General features: G+C 46.8%; 2 protein-coding genes across 5 annotated transcripts in view; both read left to right on the plus strand.

Moving 5' to 3' along the window:
* The first annotated feature begins 3520 nt into the window (after window positions 1-3520).
* dgat2 (diacylglycerol O-acyltransferase 2) lies at window positions 3521-9681 on the plus strand. Its single transcript, XM_027029232.2, has 8 exons — window positions 3521-3560; window positions 4899-5027; window positions 5492-5599; window positions 5980-6050; window positions 7574-7778; window positions 8215-8389; window positions 8931-9133; window positions 9527-9681. Exons 1-8 carry the CDS (start codon window positions 3521-3523, stop codon window positions 9679-9681), a joined length of 1086 nt encoding a protein of 361 aa, XP_026885033.2.
* Window positions 9682-11902: 2221 nt separating this feature from the next.
* Window positions 11903-19249, plus strand: part of uvrag (UV radiation resistance associated gene) — a 72631-nt gene continuing 65284 nt past the window's right edge. Inside the window, exons 1-4 of one of the 4 annotated variants that reach the window (XM_035535564.1) lie at window positions 11903-12460; window positions 15169-15286; window positions 15651-15685; window positions 17062-17223. In XM_035535564.1, coding sequence (XP_035391457.1) covers window positions 12293-12460; window positions 15169-15286; window positions 15651-15685; window positions 17062-17223 — 483 coding nt within the window. In that variant the 5' untranslated portion in view covers window positions 11903-12292. Of the gene's footprint in view, window positions 12461-15168; window positions 15287-15650; window positions 15686-16176; window positions 16256-17061; window positions 17224-19249 lie in introns of those variants that run through there. The other 3 variants (XM_035535563.1, XM_027029229.2, XM_035535565.1) reach the window with 3 other exon arrangements.

The raw sequence follows: 19249 nt of genomic DNA on the forward strand, positions 1-19249 counted from the left end.
AAGTGAGCGCTTGTTGAAAAGTTGGATCTTCAGTGTATGTCTGAAGACAGCAAGGGACCACCACATGGGTGCTTGTGCAGAAACGAGTATTGAGGCACGTCCCTGTGGCCTGTGGATCAAGTTGTGCTGTACTAGAAGCAGGACGGGGTGGGGTAAGTGTGTCCACATAGGAAAGAGTGGGTCCAATACTTGGCTTTGTAGGCAAGCGTTCGGGGTCTTAAATCAAGATGAGGGTGACTCCAGGAAGCCAATGGAGGGAACACGGGGGACGAGGTGAGCGTGAGCTTGGGAAGGTCAAACAGGAGTTCAGGATCAGCTATGAGGGTGTAGTGGTGCATGCAGGGAAACCTGCCACAGCTGAGCTGCAGTAGTCCAGTGTAGGGATGATGAAAAACTGGACAAGCAACTGATCCTCTGGAGGTTATATAAGAGAAACCGGCATGCTCGGGTCATGTTAGAGACTCTGTGTGTGTGTGTGTGTGTGTGTGTGTGTGTGTGTGTGTGTGTGTGTGTGTGTGTGTGGTGCCTGTGCGTGCATGCACTGCGCTCTTCATGGTTCATGGTGTACTTTGAGCCCATTAAGATAATCACTCTTGCAGTGAGGACAAACACCGGTGCGTTCTCTTATTTATCCCATTAGCGTCTCACTTTCCATCCATTAGAGTTGAATGTACTTAATTTCTCTATTTATAGACAAGTAAACCAGGGCTGGAACATAACCGTGTGCAGAAAAACTGCATGACACAATACAACTGGATCCTTCTGGATCCTTTTTTTTTTTTTTTTTGTCATTGTATGAAAGATTGTTAAACCTTAAAACCAATCAATAAATACACCCTGCATGTTACACTAGTTTGATGAAATTATTATTTACTGAAGGTGGTGTGTGTGTGTTGTGTGTGTGTGTGTGTGTGTGTGTGTGTGTGTATTATCAGTGATTTGGACTGGACAAAGTCATAAACAAGAAAGTTGTAAAGGAGGGCTAACAGGAGTTAAAGAAAGAAAGAACAGAGAAGTGCATGAAATGCAGTTGCTGCCAGTATCTGGAGGACAGAGACGATGATGTGGCTCCCAAGGTGACGCCCGCCCGCGGCTTGCTACCGGATCCTCTGAACCGGCTCACACGATGTGGAGGCACCAGTGAATGGGGTGAAGAGCTGCGATCTGCTGCAGTGGTTCGGAGGTGTGGAGATGCACCTCCACAGGAAACTCCCTCGTGCTCCTGAAATCTGCCCAGAGGACTGCAAATGTCATCAAGCTCTAAAGAACACAGAGCCCCCCCCCCCCCCCCCCCCCCCAAGGAAATAACACAGTGTACTGACTCACAGTATCCTGTAGTACAGAGGGTCCTGTAACGCAGAGTGCCCTGCAACACAGTGTTCTGAAACAGTGTCCTGCAGCACAGAATGCCCTGTAATAGTGTCCTGTAACACAGTGCCTTGTAATACAGTGTCCTGTAAGACAGTGTAACACACAGTGCCCTGTAATACAGAGTGTACTGTAATACAGTACACAGTGCCCTGTAATAGTGTCCTGTAACAGTGTAACACAGTGCCCTGTAACACAGTGTCCTGTAACAGTGTAACACACAGTGCCCTGTAACACAGTGTCCTGTAACAGTGTAACACACAGTGCCCTGTAATACAATGTCCTGTACCACAGTGTAACACACAGTGCCCTGTAATATAGTGTCCTGTAACACAGGGTAACACACAGTGCCCTGTAACACGGTGTAACACACATTGTCTTGTAACACAGTGTAACACACAGTGTCCTGTAACACAATGTAACACACAGTGCCCTGTAACACAGAGTAACACACGGTGCCCTGTAACACAGTGTAACACACAGTGCCCTGTAACACAGTGTAACACACAGTGCCCTGTAATACAGTGTAACACACAGTGCCCTGTAACACAGTGTAACACACAGTGCCCTGTAATACAGTGTAACACACAGTGCCCTGTAACACAGTGTAACACATAGTGTCTCTCCCTTTCTGCTCAGCTTTTGTGTGAAAAATTCAGCCCCAAAGACGTCCCGCCGCTGTACATAATGAAGCATCTTAACTGAGGTGAGAACAAAGCACAAGTGTATAGTAGTATAGTACCACTAGATGTACAGACATCAACACAGACCCAGACAGCTTGAAACTACAGATCTTGCACAAGAGAAGCCATTGGTAACACACAACCAGATCCTCTGTTCAACATTAAATTGCAGTACTGTGCAGTCCAATCTAGGCTATGTCCGTTGCCCCTTACCCACAGAGACTGTTGGAAAAGATTATTTTTTTCCCTGATAAGGACTGCACACATTCTGTACAAGCTGAAGAAACTTCATCTTACTTAGATTTCATTGTTAAAATCTCACACCTGAGCCTTTAACTTGATTGATCATCTCAGTATAAATTAGCATGCTTATTTTCTAGTTATTTTCGAGTGTAATATTGTATTTTAAAACACAAAAAGCAGAAGGCTGGCGACAAGATAACTCTGTAAATTATGGATTATCGAGGTCAAGGATTAATCAATCAGTGATACTAAAGGTCGGAATACAGCACAGCTGTTTCGTGCCAGCTGCACCGGTAACATAATTCCAGATACTGTACAAATCCCACAATTTGAGCAAGATCTTGTCTAGACTGCATCTGTTTCCTCATCTCTGCTGGCTGCGTCTCACTGGAACTATGGACCCATCTAAAAAAAATTGGCGTCAATTTTGCCTACGGATTTCAGTATCTGAAAGTCCATGAGTCACAAGTTTATTGAGAATTGGCCACGTGAGAAGATGCCAGGCTTGGCGCGCGTGTAGACGCGCAAAATGAAGGTCGCGCGGACAGAGCCAGCATTGCCATCCAGGAACAGAGGCAGGACGCGCGCGCCAGTGCGCTAACGAACGTTAACATCGCAACCTGAATATCCACATACTTACTTTAACATGCACCGTGCGATGTATTACCTTGCGTACGGCTTTTCTTATATCAAGATGTTTTCCCCCCCCGAAACAAATCATATGCAATATTATTTTATCACCCTTTTTTTATGATACCAGATAAACCTTCAAATAGATATTGGTATGCAGTTACAGTTTGATTAAGCATTGCAGGGAGGGCACAAGTATGTGCTTAGCGTGATTGGTTAGAGGTCCAGCCCTGTCCGGTCAGCTGCTACCCCGCTCCTTTATAACGCTCATCCCAAAGCGCAAGGGCTGTGTGGTACTGCAGGATAAACCCGAGGACATTACAGTGGTTGCTGTAACTTTAGCGGCACGAGCAACCTCGCGCATTAGGAAATAATTTTCCAGTTCTATAGTTCATCGCCACGTGCCTTTTTTTTTTTTTTTTTTTTTACTAACACCTTTCCACATAGCGCTTAAAGTGCAGAAGTGGGTGTGAGCACTGCGCAGACGGAAAAGGCTCCTGAAGGGATGCTCTGGGGCTGACCTGTTTTAAAAAGCGATTTTTATTAATATATTTGTTTTTTAAACCGTGTGTCAAGATTCATACCGTGCCTCCAAAATGAAGACGTTACTCGCCGCATACTCCGGCGTGAATAAAGGTGAGTTTATGGGTGGATTAGAAGGCCAGGACACTGGGACTGTACACTACGTACAAGGACGAAAATATTTCTACCGTGACATTCAAATCATGCTAAATTTGTCAGTTTTGATGCACTTTATAAATGCATTCAAGTTTAACATCAGTAATGAGGCTGACATAGTTTAAAAGGACTTTTGCACAGTACATAACCATATTTATTAGTGAGTATGAACTGTATTGGAGACTCTTGTAGTTTTATAATAACAATCACTAATTGGAGGAATGACAGATGCATAGATGAGAAACCGCAAATGTAAGGGTTAAATACGCTAGAAGTCAGCGAGATTCTGTGGAGAGAAAGGACCTACCAGGAGAAAATTTCCAAGTCATGGAAACGCTCCCTGATAACTGCTTCAGAAAAGTCCCGTATCTTAGTGGGAAAGGACTAGTACTGGACTACTACTGATTAGACGTGTAATGGGATTGCGTGCAACCCTCTGTCTAATCAATCAAAGCAATCAAGTGCTATTCAGCCGACATGTCCCAGAATGCACCTCTGGTGATGATATTTTTTTCCGGAAGGTCAGGAAGGGATTAGGCAACTCAGTTTGGGGGTGAGGGTGGAGGATTTCTCGGCTTTGTCCGTCATGCGGGTGGTGCTGGGTGGTGCTGTATGCACCCAGCAGGCTGTTTGGGCCTGTAAAAGAAGGCCCTCTGGCCTTGAGCTCTGATGGAGGTGGGACGTGGTGTCTGGGAGCAGGGACAGATTTGGCCCTTCTGGGGCCCCAAGCTAAGTTGTCTGGGGCTGTAATCAAAGACATTTGCTGTAAAAAAAAAAAAGAACAAAAGAAAAACACAATCATAATTTATCTTCTTACTGCAGTCAGAATTGAACCGTTCTGGTTCCTTTTCTTTAATTTTTCTTTCTTTCATGGGTGCCACCGGGATACAAGCGAGTTCTGATTATCTAGCGAGCATGTCACGAAACGTATGCGTTTAGTCCGTTTTGTTCGGGGGGGCCTTTTGTGGCCAGCAGGGGGACAGTGCTCTCTGGGGCCCGCGCATTTTTGTGGTTTGCATAGTGACAAAAAACGCCGCTGCCTGGGAGTGGGAGGTTTGGGAACAGACAGGCAGTGGGCAGTAGTGCCAACAACTATTTTTATTCATCAGTCCAAAATTCCACGGTGGAATATTACATTGTCCCGAGAAGCAGCCCCCCCCCCACCCCACCCCCACCCGGCGTGCGGCAGCGAGAGGCCGTGACCTAAGCACCTGGGCGCAAAAACACAACGCAGCGCGCGAGTAGGAGACGGGGGAGGATTTGCCCAGCTCTCAATGACTCTCGCTCCTGATCCAGGCACAGGGTCCAGCCTCCTGTCAGCCCTGCTGGAGCTGGCCTCCTCTCCTTGGCTGTCTCGCCCCAAGCTGGTGAAGCACCTGCAGGTGGTGGCTGTGCTGCAGTTCATCGTCTCTTTCCTGACCATGGGTGAGTGAGACGCTCGGCTCGGCCGCTCCAGCCCGTGGGTGCAGGCTGGTCTTCTGGAAGTTAGGAGTCTCTCTCTCTCTCTCTCTCTATCCTCATTTCTCTCCCCTTCGCCTTCTCTCGCGCTTTCTTTCTCCCTTTCTCTAACTTGGCCTCTTGCTTTCGTGCACTCTCGTCCTTGCGCGGACATTCTAACACTTTAACGTTTTACAGCCGCTTCCACCCCGAGCGAGCGTCGCGTGAGGCCGTATCACAGGGGCGAACAATGTTATTACTTCTCACCCTGCTCCTTGCTTTTGACACTTTCACACGACGCTTTGATACTCATAGCGTTTTGATCCAACCTTGACCTCCCGTTCCACCTCAGCCCTCCAGGGAACGGGTCAGGGCGCTCTAATTCCTGCCCGCTCGGGCACGACGGTGGGAGGACCTGTCGTGAGGGAGTGTCTGTGTGTCTCCTGTCGCAGGCTTTGTGTGCACCGTGCTAATGGTTTACCTGTTCTTCACCGACTGCTGGTTGATCCCTGCCGTCTACGCGGCCTGGCTCATCTTCGACTGGAACACCCCTAAACAAGGTGAAGGAGGATGTCAAGCCACCAAACGCAGGCAGTTCACGTGGGAGATTAATTTTTTTAAAGCAAATGTTTCTGTAGTGGTTAGCACCTTGCACTCCTGGTAGTAGTGTAAGACTCACATGATAAGACCATAGGCATGGACATGGCTTTGTTTTCTAGGGAGCATATCACGAAACGTGTAAGTCATTCCAGATGTTTCAGCTTCCAAATGCTGAAAACTGATTGGCATCAACAAGCAGGATCCATGTTTTCCTTTAGCTAAACACATGAGACAATAAGCAAAAAAAAAAAAACTAGAGCTCTCGCTGCTGTTTGACTGGTTGTCATGATTCTTGTTAATCTGTCTTTAACCTGTTTCTCTCAAACCCTTTTCTCTCCAGGAGGACGCAGGTCATCCTGGGTGAGGAACTGGACGGTGTGGACGTACTTCAGAGACTACTTTCCCATCAGGGTGAGTATCGGCACAGACACAGCAAGACATATCTGATAAACTCCAAAATCTACTCAGCAACTGCATACAGCTCACCCAACAGAGTGGGCAGACTGGCACTGATTAAACAGCTGGTCAACCTCTTTCATAGCTCCCTCCAGCAATGCGGACAGAGAGAGAGAGAGAGAGAGAGAGAGAGAGAGAGATAACGTTATGCTTTATCTTGTACAGATAACATCTATCAGCTGTGGGGCCAATTCTCTTTCTCTCTCATGCTCTCTCTCTCTCTCGATACACTGCAGTGATTACAGTGGACGTTGCGGAGTGTTTGTTGTTTTGTTTAGCTTGGAGACAAGATTTAAAAAAAAACCCACACAGAGCGAGATAAACACAAGTGTGACAATCTACATGTCGCCTGCGAACATCTTTATTGCCATAAAGGGAAAACAGGGGGTCAAGCTGTCAGACCCCGAGTGGGATCTAAGCTGACCTGAAACTTCAGGTATTCATACATGCTTGCATCACATACCCAGCTGCACTGACATCAGCTGGTGCTAACAGATAAACAAATCAGGGTCAGCTAAGCGACCTCCATGAGTACCACACACCCTTCACGCTGCCTGCTTGGCTTGTACTTTGCCCTGGGAAGGGTGTCCCACGTCCCGCGTTGAGATGCCTGACTGCAGAGTAAGCGCAGACACGTGAAGATGATAAAAAACTGCAGAAGACACTGGATGCGTGTGCAGCTCCACACAGCCAGCCTGGTCTGCCAAACCTCCTCGGAGCCTTTAGTCCTGACGCGATCAGGGTCAGCGGCATGACACCCACGCCACAGCCTGGTCCTGTTGCTTTTAGAAGTAAAACCACAAAAACAGCACATTATTATAATTATTATTTCAACAACAAAGTTGAAAATTTGTTTCTTCCCAACCTAAAATAGGTGGATTTTGTAGTACGTTTTATGCTGAATTTGAATCTGTTTTTAGAATCTTACTCTCGTTATGGTTTTTAAGTGACAGGGGATTAAATGTTACGTTTGTTGCGTTCAGTGGTCTGAGCACATGTGTTCAGTGGTCTCTAGGAGACCAGCACCTGTGTGCATGCTTCCAAACTCCTCTCATCTCAGTGCCATGGACACCCAGCCATGCGGGACCCTTTACGCAGGGAGTGAGTGTGTTTCAGGACAGGACACGTCATCTCCTGTCATAGCATAAGGATGTCTGAAATGAGGGACAGAATTCTTGTGCCGTGAGTTCTCCGTGTTTGTTAGGAAACATGGCACACAGCTGTGTGTCTCATTCCTGTTGCTTACGTTCAGGATTTGTCCCTGAGCTCTTCTAGCCAAATACCTCCTAGAAACACAGAACATTCATTTGCCCGTTTGATGGTGCACTGAGCTGATATGTCGGTACCACATGTCAGTCACTCCTCTGTTGCCCTTTTGTGCCCTTTTGTTGTTAGTGCAACTCTGGGCTTTCTTGGGGTGTAGACATGAGCTGGTTATCAGTGCTGTAAACTGTTTCTTTTCTGCTTGTTTTCTGTAGCTCATCAAGACCCATGATTTACTCCCCAGCCGGAACTACGTCTTCGGTTACCATCCCCACGGGATCTTTTGCTTCGGCGCCTTCTGTAACTTTTCCACAGAGGCAACGGGATTTTCCAAGAAGTTTCCTGGAATCAGGCCGTCCTTGGCCACACTCGCCGGAAACTTCCGTCTGCCTGTGCTCAGGGACTATATCATGTTTGCAGGTGAGTAAGCCTCCTTTCCCCAAATTTCTAGCATAACGTCTGTTGCATTTTTATTTCATTTATTTATTTATTTATTTAAATCCCGACGTTACGTCAGTGACACCGCACATCTCGTGGCAGCCTGGTAACGGTGGTGGATAACGGAACACAAACAGAACCTAATGTTGTTGAGCGCGTATCTATTATCTGAAACAGAATGTACACCCACCTGCACACGGCAGTGAGCCGATAAAAGTTCAAAAGCACATGCGAGTCTATCGGGGGAGGGTCCGAGCTTTGCCCGGCTGCGCACGCACGCACGCCCGCTCACTCTGCGGACTGACGCGCACGTGGAACGTGTGCCTGCCGTGGCTACCCTGCTGTTGTTGTTCACGTGCAGTGCTCGCGCCTGGAAGTTGGCGAGTTGATGGCCTTTTCATGGGTGTCCTTTTCCCAGGTATCTGCCCAGTGAACCGCAACTCCATCGACTACCTCCTGGCTCGGAACGGGACGGGGAACGCCGTGGTCATCGTTGTGGGGGGTGCTGCGGAATCGCTGGACTGCGTGCCGGGACAGAACTGCGTGACTCTCAAGAACCGCAAAGGCTTTGTGAAACTAGCTCTCCAGAAAGGGTAAACAAACACACAAACAAACAACTCGTCTGCTCTCGTTCCCATTGAGATGGCATCTTCAAAAACAAACAAACAAACAAACAAACACAGGTAAAAAGACTCCTTAAATTCAAAAACTAGACCTGAGTAATGTTGTGGTCTGAATTATAGCACCCACTAGCATCAATGTAAAATTCGGTAGGTTTAGTCAATTAGTGAGGGGTGTGTCACATGGTGTGTCACAGAACAGCCACATTTTCGCCTGACGGTTCTTATTGTACTTTGACTGTTGTACCAACTGTACATTTTTATTAAAAAGTTCTTAACAGAGCAATAGCCATAGTATACCTCCAGCCTTCCAATTTCAAGAAGGCATTCCAAAAAATCTTTCAAACTGTTTAACCTTCATTTTCACATTCAGCCAGAATTATTACAGAGTAGCCAGATGTGGCAACTCGCCAAAAAAAGTCCTAAAAGCACCACGACTCGTGATGTGCATGCGTGCGTGTGTATGCGCCTCTGCGTCTGCCTGACATGCATGCGCGTCTGCCCTGCGTCTCAGAGCTGACCTGGTGCCCGTGTACTCATTCGGGGAGAACGAGGCGTATCATCAGGTGATCTTTGAGGAGGGCTCCTGGCGCAGGTACCTTCAGCGGAAGCTACAGAAGCTGCTGGGCTTTGCCCCCTGTCTCTTCCATGGCTGCGGCTTCTTCTCCTCTGAGTCCTGGGGTATGGTGCCCTACTGCAAGCCCATCAACACCGTCGGTAAGAAAGGCTGAAAATACTCCCTCTAACGGTTCTCTTAGTGCGCTACTATGTGTGGGGCAGCGCCACTGGTCGGAGAGCTTTAGAACGTTGCCGTGAAAATTTGTTGCGATTGTGAAAAAATTTGTTGACTTATCTTTATTGCTGCATTAGTGGAATCCAAGCGTACTTTGCTGAGTCTGGGATAATTTAGGGTGGGATCACTTAATAGTCCAAGGACATCTTTGTAAACAGAGCTGTCCCCCAATCTCACGGTCAATTACATTAATGTTTAACAACCTTCCTTCGGGCCTCCAATTCGTGTGTTGTTTTAAGCATTGGTGTAAGAGAAGACTTCTAAAGTATGACGTTCACCAATTTCTAAAGGGAACAATGAGCCTCTTTCTCTTTCAGTTGGAGAACCCATCACTGTGCCGAAGGTCGAGGAGCCGACCCCGGACATTGTGGACATGTATCATGACATGTACATCAGATCGCTCACCGAGCTCTTCGACAAATACAAGACGCGCTTCGGCCTGGAGGAGACCGAATCCCTGCTTATCCAGTGAGGAGCGAGCCATTGAAAGCCCCTGTGGCAGAAGCGCCAAGCCTAATCCAAGAACCACTGCCCCGCTGAAACTTCTCAGGAAGACCAGCGGGCGCGTGCGGAACGTTACCTTCCCCTGCCTGGGATTCCTCCAGGCCTTTCCGAGGGAGGGGGAGGGACTTGGGCTTGTTAGGAGCGTTGTTTCAATGGGAGACGTTTACCACAAATACAGTAGCTCAGATTATTCCCTGCAAAACGTACAGGTTTTTAAATCCCTATTATGAAGTCTTATGTCCTTTTTTATGTAGCCTATAATGCAAAACAAATTAGGATGGATGAGACCCAAATAGATCCCTGTGTTGTTGTTGATCCTTGCCACTGGGTGGCACTGTTAAGTAAAGTTTTTCCACAGTTCACAGTAGCTATTGTCATAAATGAAGACCAGGTGTTACTTTCATACAATTAGCAATGTTTTTAATCCCTTTAAAAGTGAAACAAGATATGTTTATTCCTGCTAAGTTATTGTTTTTTAATTTTTGCACAAGCAATGCAATTTAAGAGTTGCCTTATATACACAGTTGATGGTTCTTGGGCCTTCTTGGAAAAAGTGAGTGACTATGTTCATACATAATTTACACACTGATGCGCTAACAGAATGACTGAACCAGGATTCCATACTTGGTGACTGCAGTTCATGTGTCCCGTGTCCAGACCGCACCAGACTGGCAGGACGGTGTAAAGCTCTGTTGTGAAATCAGTTTTTTTGAAACAGTCCATGTTAATTTGTACTTCCATAATTTGAGTATGGAAATTTCTCCAAACAAATATGCACCTGTGTAATAATAACAATAATAACCATCATCGTTATCTTAATAATAGACCTAAATACTTGTGTTTGTACAGTTCTAAGATGGGCGTTCTTATCAGTATGACCCCCGATAGCCGTTGTGTTGATTTAGTGCTGTATAAAGTGCTGAATGTTTAATAATCACCGTGTTGATTGCATTCGACATGTTATATCTGCACTGGGGCGTAGCGGCCGAGTTCAGTGTTCGGACATTTACGTGCAATCGAAGCTGCAGTAGATTTTTAGAGTAATCGGGCCCCCTGTGCCCTCTGGGATTTGTACACAGTGATTATTTGAATGAAACTTTTATATGTTTCTAGAATAAACAATGCATAAAACTAGTGTGTGGATTCTTCCCTGGAAAACAAGTACCCACACACCCACACACTACAGAAAGACAACACAAAAATCATCAGTTTCCTTAATTTATCTGTATACAATGCAGAAAGCGTGCACAACTTCACAAAAACTATTATTGCCTTTTACATTGAAATACCTTTTCTTCTCGAGATTAAAACAATCCCAGTAGGTAAGGAGAGCAATGTGAGTGTAAGTTTCTTTCTTTTGATAAAATGTGTTTGCATGAGGAATGAGTCAGCCAGCAGCGGTGCAAAGGCTAGGGCCCTTCTGCTTCTGTGTCCTTTGCACCTTAGACACTTGACTGTCTTGCATCTGGGTGGGTATTCATACAACAAAGTACACTGATTACATCTATAATGATTAGTTTTGAGTGCATTGAGATAATGCACAGCCAAGCTCTCATATCTGTTAAAGACGAGTAGTTTGTCAAGAGATAATTAGAGACATAATGGTGCAAATTGTTGGGTTAACCTGAGAATCCTATAACGCCATGCGTTTCATCATATTAAACTGCTTGTATGCTGTTTTACATATGCATTTGGTTGTTGCACATCTCTTATTTAGCATTATATTACAAACTAATTCAACGATGAGCTCTTGCTTCTTGTTAGAGACCTGGTAACCAACAAAGCCAGGGCGAAAACAATTGCGTTATCAATCCGCATCATTTCTGGTTTGCCAACAAACCAACCTGCCCTGACACGGCAGAACTCAACGGCGCCCCACAGTGGTTAGTGCAGCGTCAACGCTTTTGTGTGCGACCTTAAACTGACCACATCGGTTTTTATTCATTCTTATTTCTGTTTGCTCTCTTGTTTGGTCTGCAGGTTTGCTCTTTTTCAATGCTGAGACAGTTTCTTCACGGAAGAAATATATTGCTCCATCGGCGGATCGATGTCTTGTTCAGGTCAGTGCTCGTGTTTCCAAAAATGCGCACGAGCCAGCAAGAGGCAGCGTCGCGTGCCGCAAGCTCCGGGAGGGTCACGTGACTAGAATCAACCCACCCCCCCCCCCTTCACTTCCTCACGTTTCCAAAAACACACGGCTCAGCGCCAGTTCCCAGCTGCATTCCCCGCCCCGTTTCGGTGATTGATTTGCCTCAGACCAATCATTTCACGGCACCCTCTTACGCCTGTGCATATTTTATTGATTGACGAATACATTAACCAATTGGAGTCACGCGAAGGCTTGGCCAGGAAGGTCGGATAATGGCTACCTAAGCGGGACTTACTTTGTTTATAACGCGGCGCACAGACCTGCCATATCGTTTTGTTTTGTTAAATGAAGTACGGACATCGCAGCGTCTTAAACCTTCTCTGCAGAAAATCCTGGGTCTGAACCTTGGCGCGCCGGCGAACACCGCGGACGGGGATGACTTAGCCCGCTCACCGACGGAGGCGAACGCCCGCGGTGCGCCGTTAGAAGGATGAGCTCCGTCTGGGACCTCGCCGTCTCCTCTCCTTCTGTCAGCAGTCCCGGAGCGTCATCTTCCCGAGCCTTGCATGTGGAGCTCACCTCGCAGCAGGTAGGATCCGGCACCGAGCCTGGTCACATCAGCGGATTCCGTGTCACATGTCATTGCCAGAGCAGCCCGGTAAGAACATTAGCCGGGCCTCCGCTGTGTGTCTTGTTTAGGGGGCGTCGCTCATCGCAGCTTTAACGCCGGACATATGCACGGCTGGCGGGCACTGCGCGGTCCGGTATGCCGGTTTTGTAACCTAATGCAGTGACTGACTGGCTCGGTCGCCACAAAGATCAACGGACAATAACTCCCCGTCACTTAACCCGCTAGCTAACGCTGCTAACCAGCGGTCCGAGCCGACGCCTGTGCTAACTGACGATGATGAACTGACTCGAATACAATGTTGTAGCTAGGTAACGGAGCTAGCTAGCTAGGCTAGCTAACGGGTAGATGCTGTAAACATTAAGGTGACATTAGCTAGCATGTTAGCTAAGAGGCTAATCCGTCAGTTTACTAGTTAGCTACTCTATTTATACAACATTGTAGCTAGATAACGGAGCTAGCTAGCTAGGCTAGCTAACGGGTAGCTCCTTTTAACAGTAGGGTGACATTAGCTAGCGTATTAGCTAAGAAGCTAATCCATCAGTTTACTAACCTAGTTAGTTACTCTATACAACGCTGTAGCTAGGTAAATTAGCAACTCTAGCTAGGTTAGCTAATGTGTAGCTGGTGTAAACAGTACGGTGATATTAGCTAGTACGTTAGCTAAGCGGCTAACTCATCCGTTTACTAGTTAGTTACCCTGTTTAGCTAACGCTAGCTAGCCTTCGCTACCACCGCAAGATATTCCGAAATGACGGCTGTCAGTGCTTCAGTTTTTAATCGGAAACTCTTTCCACAAAAAAAAAAATAAAAAAAATAAAAAGACCAAGCAGCAAGTTGACTGTCCATAACTAGCTAGCGTTAGGTAGGTTATTAAATCTTAAAGGTGACGTCAGTAGCTTGTAACTTTAGTTAGTGAATGAGTGGATTGCTGGTGATGTCAGTGCCACTGTCGGCTTATGTAAACTGCATTATCACTATGTTTAGTTATTGTGCCTTAAATGGCACATATTCAAGCGAATAAACAAAGAGGTCTCTGCTGTGTGGTGCAATAAACCACCATAGCGCCAGTATAATGGTCTACTCATGTGTTTATCTTATATGCAGCATAATACAACGACTGTGTTCTATTCAAGATGGGTAAAGTAAATGAAGGCTATGTAAGGGGGGTGGTGGATCCCCTTGAGTTTCACTGAGCCAAGTTTCAGGAAACATGAAGTAGAGTTAGTGAAGCCCACATTTTACAGATCACAGAATCTCAGGGAAAGTCAGACCTGTGAGCAGTTCAATTTCTCAGAAAGTGGCTATTACAACAGCCACTGCTCTTCTGTCATTCTTTACGTGTCAGGCTGTCTGAGACAAAGTCTATTAGACTCCTGTGCGTTATGCTTTGTTGCGCTTGACAGGACAGTTTCGAAACTGCTGCACAGTGAAATGGTTGAGGGACATGTCTGAGTTTTTGTATTTTAATACAGTGGGCTTTGTGTTCTTTGGCCATGAATGACGAGTCTTGCTGTATTTCTCTGCGTGTAGCATCTCCTGACCTTCCAGTCTGACTCTCTTCGGGGTCTCCAAAATGGAGTCTACCTTTCAGCCTTCCTGTCTTCAAAAACAAAAACCCTCATGCAAATTGATTCTTTTTTGGTATTTTATGTTCAGGGTGGCGTGCATAGAGGGGAGGAAAAAAAAAAAAAAACTTCCCCTGAACAAAATGAGCTTTTGTTTCAGTAGCTGTTAATCCTTTAAGGAACCCCATGACTCATATTTGTGCCCTAATGCCTGAAGGGCAGTGTTGCTGGAGGAGGCTGGTGAGACAAAGCGTCAGCAGGCCCGGCTCTCCCGGCACCTTTGTGCCCCGAAGGCAGATCTCAGCTCGCACACGTTTCCCACACATCCTGGGGTCAGATCCCCCTCACCGATCTCCGTTTAAACCAGATTCCACACACCTTCCGTGTTATTGGTGCCGTCGTCCTCTTCCAACGCTGTCCCGGTTGAGTCTGGCATCTACCGTTCAGCGTGACGTCATGGCCCAGCACGGTGGAGAGCCCCATGTTCGTGCTACCAACACCACGATACAACACCAAAGGAGTTTTGTCTGGTTTCATGTACCAGTGTCGCTTTGGCCAGGTCTTAACATGAGTGCAAACCCTCGTGAACACTGGAAGGGGAGCAGCAGTTGTGTTACGCTCACGGTGTGACATTCGGGCCGTTATTTTGTCACTGAGGGTGGGGCCTGTGGATTTATTCTACTCTCCTGGGCTCTCGGGGCTCTCAAAGCAGACTCGTAGACATGGCCAAGAAGCTTCTGTTTGACATGATTTAGGTGATGGTCTGCTTTTCAGTGCCTCTGACACTGCAGAATTTTTCCTGTGTCATGTAAGTTAATATGCGTGGCAAAGCACAGGGGTTTGACTCTACAAATATACTGGCACCAGAAGATTTATTGAATGACTTTGAGAAACACTTTGAGTAATTGAGTGCTTCATTATTCTTACAACATTTACACATTTTCCAAATTCACTGAGCGCTTTCATTTTACCCTCGGTCTTACTGTGTATTTATTCCGTGGTTCTCTAGGCTCCCAGGGGTTGGTGTTGAAACTTTCTCCCTGAAGGCAGATTTCCATGGAACAACAGAAGGGTTGGAGCCTAATGGTCTGCATGAAATGGTGCTGTCAGCTTAGCACATTACACACTGATAACATCTCTATTGCCTCCTGCCTCCCCCCTGTCCCACAGAGACGTCTGCGTCACCTGCGAAGCATTGCAGCGCGGAACATTGTGAACCGAAACGACTCTCCCCTCCTTGACACCTACTTCACGCTGCACTTGTGTCTGGATGACCGCATATGCAGAGGTGACTGTACTGCTCGTCCTCTCCCTCTCCCTCCGCGTTGTTGCCGACGTCCCGGACAGTGGATGTGCGGCTTACTGTTTGAGTACCTCTCTCGCTGTTACCTTCAGAGGGCACCGCGGTAACACGCCCCGTTCAGCTTTAAAATCCGATTCGAAAAGGTCGGTGTGTAGAAGCAGCCCCGAAAAAGAACAGGTTTGAGCCACCTCAGGATGGCAATGTGTACATAGACTAAGGGCGCGTTTATATGTGTACCATTTTACAGATCTATGCAAGTGTTGTGCGGTTTCGTACTACAGAGAGAATGCCTACCAAACACTTCCGCCATGCGTGACTAATTTGTCCTCTCTCCATTTTCCCCTGGCAGACTTTTACCGCAGTGAGGTGATCCGAGACTCTCTGGTGAGCACCGTCCTGTAACCTTTATTTCTACGCGATCCTCCAGCAATGGATATTTCACCCTCCAGTGTGTAGGAGGTGTCAGATTAATATAGCAGCATTGCAGTGTCATTGGTAACATGTCAGGCATGTCCGAACATCACGATTGCACGTGATCACCGTGTGATCATGTCCAACGCGGCCTCATCCTGCTGTAGTTTTTGGATGGCGGGTCCCCATCCACCCCAAACAGTCCTCCTGGACCTCCCCTCCATCCTGGCTGCACTGTGGGGTTGCAAGGATATGGTTGTAAACCCTTTGGGATGATCTGAGTTTATGCATGAAAGACTCCTAAAATGCCATCTGCTGCTCATTGGAGTCATAATAAACAGTTTTATTTACCAAATGCATGGTACCTTTACTGAACAAATCGAGGTCACCGATGTAGGAACCTCTAGGAAAATGACTTCTTGAAAAGCAATAACTGCAATAACCACACCTGCACACAGGCCACACAGCCCAGCAGGCCTGTTTCACTGCTGCCCACTGCTGATGATGACATCTTAGCCCTGTGTAGTTTTGGGGAAGCTACAGGTGGGCTTCTCTTTGGCCTGCCTGCCTGTCTGCCCGCCTGCCTTCCCCCCGGGGCCTGTCTGCCCGCCTGCCTCCCCCCCGGGGCCTGTCTGCCCGCCTGCCTTCCCCCCGGGGCCCGTCTGCCCGCCTGCCTTCCCCCCGGGGCCTGTCTGCCCGCCTGCCTTCCCCCCGGGGCCTGTCTGCCCGCCTGCCTCCCCCCCGGGGCCTGTCTGCCCGCCTGCCTCCCCCCCGGGGCCTGTCTGCCCGCCTGCCTCCCCCCCGGGGCCTGTCTGCCCGCCTGCCTCCCCCCCGGGGCCTGTCTGCCCGCCTGCCTCCCCCCCGGGGCCTGTCTGCCCGCCTGCCTCCCCCCCGGGGCCTTCTGCTCTTTTCCTGCCCTGCTTCCCTTCCTGTTTTTGCACACTCTGTCTTCCTTCTCTATTGTTTGCCTCTATTCCTCCTCTTTCTTCTTCTGACCTTTTTTGGTCTTGGCTACTCTCTGCCTCTATCTTCCTTCCCCTCTGTCTGTCTCTCTCGCTCTCTCTCTTCTCCCCATTGAGATATTGCTGATAGTGCCAACAAGACTCTTGATTAGTAACGTTTTCATATCCTGTTTGGGTTCTGCAGTTATGTATACTAGACAGTTTTGTCAAGCTTGTTCAAATATTTTAGGTGTCATTTATTTAGGTTTCAGATAATTCAAAATATTTCTCCTAATATCAGCTTTTAGTATTTAAAGTGACCTATAATTGTCATCTTATGATTTTTACAAAGGTGGACAGCTGCTGCATAATTTGTGCATGTCTGCGTGTGTCTGCGCGTGTGTTCAGAACCCGACATGGCGGAGCCTGGACTTTGCCATGCTGCCGGAGCTGCTGGACACTTCGGTGTCGTGTTTTGTGGTGCGGATCTGGGGCGGCAGGTCTGAGCAGTACCAGCTGCTCATAGAGTGGAAGGTCAACCTGGATGGCCTACGCTACACAGGACAGCAGGTAGAGACAGTGCACATACACACACACACACACACACACACACACACACACACACACACACACACACACACACACACACACACACACACACACACACACACACACGAGGACACCTTTTTTTTCCCCCTTGGAATTTGGGTTCATTTTGCAAATTGATTATTTTTGTTTAATTCCTATGTATTGCAAGGGCCTAATTATTATATTAAGTGTCTAAAATTGAGAGGCTTTTGTAGTGAGCATATTATGCCCCTTAATCTGAATTTCTATTCATTTTATTTATGAATAATCCTTTGTGCCACAATGAATCAGAAGCCTTTTGAAAAATCTCTGCAACACACTTTTCCCTCTGTATATGCTACGCATGTGTGTTTATGGTAATGTGGTATTATACAGCCCTTTCTGTCTCAGTTCAGTTCAAGGTGCTTTACTGGCATAACAGATGATGGCACATTGGTGTGGCCAAAGCGTGGGTTACAGCGTCTGAGTGTATGAAAGAATAATGAAGGAATAATGATTAATATAAGTCAACTGCACCTAGCGGAGTCTGTGGAAAATGTTAATAACTAAAATAAGTCAAACAAAGGCTGATGAATGAATAAGGTACAGCAGACTGAAAGTGTTTTTGCAGTAGTAAGAGTGTGTGTGGGTGTGTGTATATATATTTCTGATAACTGCTTTACATCTGTGTGGCATGGAGTCAACTAACATCTGACACCTGCGAACAGATATTTCAGCCCAAGATGACTGGACTACATTCCACAGTTCTTCTGCATTCTTGGGTTTTGCATCAAAAACAGCATTTTTGATGTCACTCCACAAATTCTCAATCGGATTGAGGTCTGGGGATTGGGCTGGCCACTTCATAACATCAATCTTGTTGGTCTGGAACCAGGATGTTGCCTGCTTGCTGGTGTGTTTGGGGTCGTTGTCCTGCTGAAACATCCATTTCAAGGGCATTTCTACTTCAGCATAAGGCAGCATGACCTCTTTCAGTAATTTGATATATTCAAACTGGTCCATGGTGCCTGGTATATGATAAATGGGTCAGACTACAAAGTATGAGAAACATCCCCAAACCATTATGCTTGCACCTCCATGTTTTACAGTCTTCATAGTGTACTATGGCTTGAATTCAGTGTTTATGGGTCGTCTCACAAACTGTCTGTGGCCTTTAGACCCACTAAGAACAATCTTGCTCTCGTCTGTCCATAGAATGTTGTGCCACTTCTCTTTAGGCCAGTCAGTGTGTTCTTTGGCAAACTGTAACCATTTCAACACCTGTTTTTTTCAGCAACTGTACTTTACGAGGGTTTCTTGCCCTAGTTTGGCTTCACGTAGGCGTCTTCTGATTGTTGCAGTACTCGCAGGTAACTGAAGATCTTCTTTGATTTCCCTGGAGCTGATCACTGAATACTTCTTTGCCGTTCTTGTTATTCTATGATCTACGTGGATGGTAGTATTTCTTTTCCTACCATGTGTTTCAGGTTTTGTTTGCCATTTTAAAGCATTTGAGATCATTTTAGCTGAGCAGCCAATTCTTTTCTGCACTTCTTTATATGTTTTCCCCTCTCCAATCAACTTCTTCTTTTTCCTTCGGTACAATGTCTGGAACGATTTTACTCACTGAGCAAGAGCTAAAACCAGCAGGTACAAAATTTGCTGCCCTCCTTCTTTAAATAAGGGCCATAATTGACACTTGTTTCTTCATAGAATGAATGACCTCACTAATTGAACTCCACACTGCTATTAATTTGAACACGCCCCTTTCATTAAAGGAGTCAATTACACCCAATTAGCAGCGTGCATGTCATGACTGTTGATTCTGTTGGTTGGCCATTACTCCGGTACACCTAGTCATGAACTGTTCTGCCAAAATCAGTAATTGAATACATTAGTGATGTTATGACTGCTATTATTTAGCACATAACTGTGTGTGTGTGTGTGTGTGTGTGTGTGTGTCCTGACATTGTCACCCACTGTCTCTTTTCTGGTGGCAGACGAGGGTGTATTGTCCAGCTAATGTCCA

The sequence above is a fragment of the Electrophorus electricus genome, chromosome 17, assembly GCF_013358815.1.
Source record: "Electrophorus electricus isolate fEleEle1 chromosome 17, fEleEle1.pri, whole genome shotgun sequence".
Classification (NCBI taxonomy): Eukaryota; Metazoa; Chordata; class Actinopteri; order Gymnotiformes; family Gymnotidae; genus Electrophorus; species Electrophorus electricus.